General features: G+C 35.5%; 2 protein-coding genes across 4 annotated transcripts; one reads left to right on the top strand and one right to left on the bottom strand.

The window, feature by feature from the left end:
- Window positions 1-851: 851 nt before the first annotated feature.
- LOC108486398 (protein TIC 21, chloroplastic-like) lies at window positions 852-3,840 on the top strand. Its single transcript, XM_017790443.2, has 4 exons — window positions 852-1,239; window positions 1,583-1,840; window positions 2,788-2,991; window positions 3,497-3,840. The coding sequence occupies exons 1-4, from the start codon at window positions 973-975 to the stop codon at window positions 3,608-3,610; spliced, it is 843 nt and encodes a 280-aa protein (XP_017645932.1). The 5' UTR covers window positions 852-972; the 3' UTR covers window positions 3,611-3,840.
- On the bottom strand, window positions 3,816-7,316 carry LOC108486400 (reticulon-like protein B11). Of its 3 annotated transcripts, none has more exons than XM_017790446.2 (6): window positions 7,045-7,316; window positions 6,580-6,760; window positions 5,967-6,108; window positions 5,807-5,876; window positions 5,545-5,714; window positions 3,816-4,095 (listed from the first exon to the last, which is right to left on the bottom strand). In XM_017790446.2, exons 1-5 carry the CDS (start codon window positions 7,109-7,111, stop codon window positions 5,545-5,547), a joined length of 630 nt encoding a protein of 209 aa, XP_017645935.1. In that variant the 5' UTR covers window positions 7,112-7,316; the 3' UTR covers window positions 3,816-4,095. The 3 variants fall into 3 exon arrangements, with proteins under 3 accessions (XP_017645935.1, XP_017645934.1, XP_017645933.1); XM_017790445.2 differs by having other exon boundaries at window positions 3,816-4,032; XM_017790444.2 differs by having other exon boundaries at window positions 4,091-4,368.
- Window positions 7,317-7,668: the final 352 nt, after the last annotated feature.

The raw sequence follows: 7,668 nt of genomic DNA, 5'->3' as shown, positions 1-7,668 counted from the left end.
AAAAATAATTTTTAAAGCATTCTAATTCCCTTACTCTATATTTAAAAAATAAATAAATTACAATCTAAATGTTATACTATTTCTTTTGGGCCCATGTCACAATCACTAACTACTTCCATTTTCTTCATCAATTTCACCTTATCCATTCTAGTCTAATACTATCACATCCACCAAAATTTTACCTACCCATTTGCTCAAAACATCAAAACTTCAATCCAATATATTTCTTACAAATATTTTGCTTCATGGGTTTTGCAAATGTAGTTCAATGGAAGAAGTCATTTCAAAGTCAAATCTAGAAAAAAAAATTGTTTTTTTTCTTTTGAAAATTAAGGTTAAAATTTAAATTACATGTAACATTAAGAATTTATTTAATATCAAAACTAAAAGAGACTCGATATCTCCCTAAATTGGGTAACTTGAAATGATTATTTTTAAGGAAAATTAGAGGTACTTAATTTAGCTTAAATAAAAAATTGGTTTAATGCTAACTTTGCTCCGAACTATATATATATTTATTTTGGTATCTAAATTTTTTGTTTCACTTTGTTATTTCAACTATCTTCTCGTTATCTAGTTTAGTCCAATTTTTACAATGATGTTAAAAAGATTTAGTGAACATATGACACCAATCAAAATATGTCATGATGCACGTCCAATCAATTAAAATTAAAATGTGTCATGTGCATCTAGTAAATATGTGTAACATTATGTGATATGTACAATTAATCGTCGTTAGAGATTTAAAATTTAAATAATTAAAATGAAAATATCTTAAAAATTGAATAACGAATTTACAAAGATTTGGTTTTAGTTGATCAAAATAAAAATGCCATAAAAGTTTGACCCCAACTACTTAGTTTAACCTTAATTTTATACCCACCAACTTACTAAAATCACTGGTACGCTCTAACTCCAAGTCCGACGCACCAATTCGGTCCCCGAAATACCCACGGACACTATCTACTCGTCATGCAAACGCTACTGCTCCCGGCTACTCGCTCCGGTATATGTGCGGTGGCGGTGGGTCCCCTCCGACCATCGCTCACTCTCTCTCCTCCAAATTTTCTCACTTCAATCAAAACTCGGAAACCAAAACCTCCGTTGTCCCCTTTCGCATCTTACGACCCTCTTAATGTTCTAAGATCTACGCTTTTTTCGCCCAAAGTCTCTTCGTCCTCAGTTTCACCCAGTTTTACCTCCTCTAATGATGATACTGACAAGGCGAAGCTTGCTCAGGTACTCCCCACCCCTCACTCTCCTTTTCTTATTCTCAGATTTTACCCTTTTAACTGTTACTTTTTTTTTATTTGATTTGAATTGTTTGGCGCTGAAGCTTCAACTTTATTGGATTGGGTTTCTGCTCTTTGGTTTAACTTGTTCTATTTTTTTTTGATATAATATCTTTTGGGTAAGGCTAAAGAAATGCAACCAGTAACTAGCATTGTTCATTTAATCAGTAACATCAAAATACAGATTAGAACTAGAAGATATGTTGTGGGCCAATTTTGGATTGTTTAATGTTAGTGTAACTGAAGGTTTGTTTGAGGAGTTATTGGGATTTTGAATGGAAATGGTGCAGGTTTCGAAGAGGCTAGAGAACACGTCGAGGTACTTTAAGCGACTGGGCAATTTAGGGTTTTGGGGACAGTTAGTGTGCACTGTGGTTTCAGCGGTGATACTCTCATTTTCTGTTGTAATTACTGGGAAAATCAAATCGCCGGCTACTTTTTATGCTACCGCCAGTGGAATCGTGGCTGCTTTCATATCGGTTTTCTGGTCATTTGGGTATATTCGGCTTTCAGAGAAACTCAGGAGAACTGCTAATGATCCTTCAAAAGTAGGTTGAATTTGTGATTTTGTTAATGGTTTGAACTGTTTGATGTGTTATCAACTTGAAATGCATTTTGCTTATTGTATATTTGTTCTTATATTTAAGTCCTAGCTCCTAGGGGCTAGGAGTAACACACACACACACACACACACACACACATATATATATCTGAATTTTTATCTGTGTTGCTTGTAATCTTATTTTGTTATCATGTCTTACTGTTTAGGATGAATGTCGGACATGAACCTGATTGTTTATGCAGTATATATATATATATATATTCAGTTATGCTTGCATGATCAATTAAGGACGGAATTCTGAGAGTTGGAGAGCAATCATTCCAATATTCTTTAAGTTAATTATCATTTCATATTTGAAGTAAATGAATTAGCCCACTTCAAAGCAATTACACTGGATGCTTATGGTCGTTTCTTTCTCATATTTGTTATATGCTTAATCTAGTTTGTCGAATCTAAACTTAGGAACTTTATCAACTTACTTGGAGGAAAAGGGTGACATTTTATATTGTTGGTGTTGCCATTTTTCTTGAGTAAACCAAAGATTCTACTGCAAACAAATGATTTGTTGAAGTGCAATACAACTTAAACAAATAATAGTTCCCTTCTTTTCTTGTTTCCTCATGCTTCATTTTTTATAATTGAACAGAGGATTTCCTAGGCGTCATTAGAGACATAGAGTGTACAAGGACTGGCATGAAGACGAAGGTTTTATTTCCTGGTTTCTGTCGCCGTATTATTTCCCTTGAATTACAGTTGTAGTGGTCTATTTGAGCTTGGTCTAGATTGAGCCGCTTATTGCGTGTACTGCTTTTGTGTTTGGAAGATTATACGGTTTGGTGTATGCCCAAATTCAGGGCTTATTTGAGCTTTTGGTTAATTTTTGTTGCCTCATTCAATTTCTTATAAATCCTAATCTTCCCCTTGGATTTCCAGGCTCCTCCTCGAGCTGATGTTGTGAAAAGCTTGAAAAACGGCATAGTTCTGAATCTCCTTGGAATGGGTGCTGCTATTCTTGGCATGCAAGCTACAGTGGGCTTACTAGTAGCCAAGGCTCTTACTTCTTCCACCAATCCATATTATCAAGGAATTTCTCCTGGCTATAGTCCAGTTCTCGCATTGGATGTATTCTTGGTGCAGGTACTTAATCTAATTTGAGCCTTCCAATCGATTTATCAATAATGTTTAACAGAATTACTCGTGTTTGAGAAATTGAGGCAGTAGTCACTGCATTAGTTCGACCCTCTACGCACCTCCCTCTTCTAGGAAGAAAGAAAATGATAATTGAAAGAAAGAGGAGCCTGACCCATGAAAACTATGAAATTCCCGGTTTTCAGTTACCAGTCAGCATCCAAGAGGACCTGCAAGTAATATGTATGCAGTTTTGTATAATGAGCGACATAAAATAGGCCTGTCGAATTGCAGATGCCTTTAAGAACATAGTTCGCCGAATGCATGGCTTTAAAGTTTGCTTTCCTCTATGCTACATTTTCGGTCTGATATTAAAATTCCTGGTTTTGCAAACCGGGAAACAGTTATACTTGTCCGGTTACTATTCTTGTACACTATTCCTGATAAAAGAGAAACTTATAATGAGAAAGAGCGTTGGTTATTGCATGTTCTTATGAATCTCATGCTCATGCAGGCATCCGGTAACACTATCCTATCTCATTTTCTGGGGCTAGTATTCTCGCTGGAACTGTTGCGCTCGGTGACATTACCTCAGTCAGACGGTATTCCAATTCCCAAGGTTGCATAAATTCTGTTGTTGGTAAAATATCATGAACTTGAAGGTTCTGCTGGAACATGATTTGTAGCCATAGTTGTGCAAATGTAGAATAGTTAAATTCCATCTTACAAGCCGTTTGACATGTAATTTCAATCGTAAGATCTCAGAACTGTTTTACAAGTCTTCTTTTGCTCTAAATACATTGTACAGCATGTGGCAATGATTTAGTCATAGATTGTTTTTTCATTGGGAAAGGAAAATATTCTTTATTGACTTGAGTTAGTGATCAACTACAAACTACCATTTAAGGGTGATCAAATCCTGAAGCTTATAGTGTTTCGCCTCTTACTTTTCGATGCATAATTGACCCTAAATACAAGTATACACATTTGTATCGAAGCTTCGAATGACGTAGGAAGGAAGAAAAGAAAGCCTCTGGAAAACAGATTAACCTGAAACCAATTTCTTATTGCATGAGAGCAAATGAGTATACCATCAAAGCCCTGGAAATTCACCTAAAAACGCAGGGGATTATCATGCAATACAAAAACGACAAAATGTGGAATTTAGAATGATACAGATTCCTGTATACGTCTATCACATAAATAGTTCTCTCCTAGTAAAAAGAAAAAGAAGCACCACACTAGTACTCTACATCTCCTTTCAGACAGGGATGATAAAAAGCTCACATAGAAATAAAATCATAAATGTATAAACTGCAGGCCAAAGACTTAATCAAGAATATAGAGATCCCCAAGGGGAAAAGCAATATATGCTTGAATCTTCTCCTGAAAGTAAAAAAAGGTTATCAAGGTTATCCCTGCTCTCGATGATTTGCTAACACAAATAGTTCAATCAATAGCTTCACATCTTGAAAACCAAATTCTAAGCCCCTGGTCACATTTCACCTTAATACCCTGCATAAAATAAGTGCATATGCTTCGGGGAGCAACAGAGAAGCAACAACTGAATCCAAACAAGACGGTTTGGCTTCAACAATCTGACATTTTGTTCTCAACTAATTATATCCGACACTTTTTAAATTATTTAATGGAAGTACATGATTCTCATTCTGTGCACACAGCACATAGATCGCAGAAGCAACATCCGATTATTAGACTGAAGAAACCATTCAGAACTTACCAATTTACCTACAAAACGGCTCCTGGTTAAATATTTTGTTCACATTAATTTTAAAACCTCATCCCAGCTAGCCTCAAAAGCGGGCCTGTTAGAGGCATATAGTTTGCTATCAGCAAGTCATGGTTTGATCTCTCTTAGATAGGTTTTCTTTTCCAAATGGCTAAACTGATTTTTCGGCTAAGTTTGCTCAAGGTGACTTTACAGCTTTTATCATAAAGGGATCACATCCCAAACCCATAGATAACATTTATAAATTTTAAGATTAGAATAATTATATTCTACACCTAAAAACTTGTATGGAACACATGATATTTGGAAAATGACCTGTTTTCCTGAACACAGTTAAGTACAAAGCAGATTCTTGTATTGAAAATAGACTAGAATCTCTTTGCTTAATCCTTGCGCATACTCATTCCGTAAAAAACAAAATTTATAGCAGGAGGAAGATATCAAGGCAAGTCATGAGCCCCCAAATGCTACAACAAAATATAATCTTAAATTGCAACAGAGTAATATAATCTAGATAGCATGCCATGCTTGAATGATGAACATCAGAGAATCATTAAATCCTTAATAAACAAGGGATAATTCTCTGATTTGGCCATCAATTAACTTTTCCAGGAACATTGGTTGTTGAATACACATTTATTGGTTGCATAAATATGCATTTATGAGGTAAAAGCAATTCCTTGCAACACAGCTTAATTGATTGCCTAACTCAAATTAATGCAACCCAAACAATGTAGAATAGGCTTGCATCTTAGTCATGTAGGCTAAACTCTAAAGAGATATAATCAGAACACACAGAAAAACAAACTTACCTACTGCATCTTCTTTTCTTTCTTCGAGGGCAATGGAAGCTTCCTTAATACTGCTTCATCGATTTTCCTGTACTGCGTCTGTATGATTTTGTTTGTTACAGAAAGCTTTTCATCAATGTGGTGTTGATACTTATCATATAACACGGGAACTGATAGACTAAGAATAACTCCTGCAGAACATACCGAGTGAAATAAGCATGTATGAATAAAATTAAAGGACTCATCACTGTTATAGAAATGAATAGGATCTAATAAGACTCACCGATATAGACCACAGTGAGGAAGCTAAAGAAACTACCAATAAAAGAAACAAACCACAAGGAAACACCAACCTGAGAAGCAGACACATAAGGCAAAGATATCTTAAAGTTTTAAATCAAACCAATGGAAAATGCATTTATATAGAAAGGTTAGAGGTTAACCTTAAAAAGAAGTTTCAAATTTCTGCCAAGGGTAATGTCATGCGCAATCGACAATGCAATATTGACCCACACTTGTAACTCATCAGCAATCTTCCCGGCAGTCCTCTCAGAGATCTCCAAATTAGGAAGTGGTGGCAAAGGTCTGTATCAGACAGCAGAATGACTTTCCACATTAAACCCAAATCATAACATACTGTAACTTCCAATTTTCCCCTTTATAAAAAGGATTTCCTCTAATAAATCGTCTCATTAAAAAAGGGTACTAACAAAACTAGTTCTTTATCCAGGGTGCACAAAGCAATGGAATGCATAGAAAGGATGATGATAAGCGTACAAGTCTAGTATTGTCCCCAATCAGGGTTTCGTCTCTAAGTGCCTTGAAATATTTGAACAGTCGGAACCATGTGTAAAATGAAGAGTTAGCTCATGCTCTGACTCAACCCCATGACTTATCGTGTATAGGCCATTGTTCGGGTACCACTTGAACATGGTTCCGCCTGTTCAGGCAGTATGAACTGCTCCCACCCTGTGAACCCGTCAGGCTCTTGGCAGAGTAGGGAGATAAAATCTGTTACGAGGGTACACCCTGCAACAGGTCTAAAATGTGAAATACCTGTTGAGAAGTGAAGCAGATTTGGCCCAGAAGAAGAGAATAACAACAAGGAGTAACAATACATTGGCCACGAAAGACAAGATACTATAACCAGCTAATTCAAAGAGGCACCAAAACGTGGTTGCCGAGGCTAGCATCACAACTCCGCCACACCATTTTCTCCATAACAGCACATCAGCAACTACAAACAAAACATGCCATAAATAAAAAAAATTTTAAAACCCCAACAACCCAAAATAAATCAGATTCATGTAGACTTCCTTTTTAAGGCTCTGTTGAAACAATACAATTAACCTATTTTTTTAGTACTATGACCCGATACTGAAACATTAGTAATCGGGAAAAAAAACCCGGAAAGGTCAAATTAAAGGAATGATGGTCGAAGCGTAAATGGAAGTGAAATAGATGTATCCGGAAAAGAAATGAAGAAGGTGGTGCATGAGGAGAGGGAGAGAGAGATGAGACCTAAGCCGCCGCCAAAAGCTTGATGAACTGATATGCGAGGAGTAGGGACGGAATCTCCCATGGCCATGGGGCGATGGCTGTTTTCGTCGCTTCCGCAATTTGATTTCGACAGACTTTGGAACCAAAATGGGCTTTTTATTTTCTTTTCTTTTTCACCTACGCCTTCTTTACCTGAATCAAGGTGGGCTTATTTTCGATATTTCAATTCATAGAGATAAGAAACGATACCGATAAACAATTCCTCAATTTAGCGGACTCAGATGCTATAGGCATTGTTCACAATAAGAACGCACCTATTTACGAGTTGGTTAAAATATATTATTCTTTTATTTAAATATTAAAAAATAAGTATGAATAATTTTAATACTACACTAATTTTTGGAGTATCACTTTTAATTATTAACTTTAAAAAAGTGAATATAAAATTTATCATCATATTGATTCGACTTTTTATAATTTTCTTATAAAATTAAAATAATAATACTCTATTCTAAGGTGCGTTTGATAAATCATTGAATGGTGTTGTTTGATAAACCATTAAAACTTTCAACATTTACATTTTTCTAATGGTGTTTAATAACTATATTAACTTTTTACTTAATATAAAATTTTCGACAAATAAAT

Source organism: Gossypium arboreum, chromosome 13 (assembly GCF_025698485.1).
Source record: "Gossypium arboreum isolate Shixiya-1 chromosome 13, ASM2569848v2, whole genome shotgun sequence".
Lineage (NCBI taxonomy): Eukaryota > Viridiplantae > Streptophyta > Magnoliopsida > Malvales > Malvaceae > Gossypium > Gossypium arboreum.
This window is presented reverse-complemented; position numbering and strand designations above follow the sequence as displayed.

Bases quoted from the DNA above. Each gene is read 5' to 3' on its own strand.
- LOC108486400 (XM_017790446.2), bottom strand. From the start codon at position 7,111: ATGGCCATGGGAGATTCCGTCCCTACTCCTCGCATATCAGTTCATCAA. The intron at 6,109-6,579 runs GTATTTCACATT...TGTCTGATACAG, and splicing joins TCTGCTTCACTTCTCAACAG to ACCTTTGCCACCACTTCCTA. The intron at 5,715-5,806 runs GTGAGTCTTATT...TATGTTCTGCAG, and splicing joins CCTCACTGTGGTCTATATCG to GAGTTATTCTTAGTCTATCA.
- LOC108486398 (XM_017790443.2), top strand. From the start codon at position 973: ATGCAAACGCTACTGCTCCCGGCTACTCGCTCCGGTATATGTGCGGTG. The intron at 1,240-1,582 runs GTACTCCCCACC...GAAATGGTGCAG, and splicing joins ACAAGGCGAAGCTTGCTCAG to GTTTCGAAGAGGCTAGAGAA. The intron at 1,841-2,787 runs GTAGGTTGAATT...TTGGATTTCCAG, and splicing joins CTGCTAATGATCCTTCAAAA to GCTCCTCCTCGAGCTGATGT.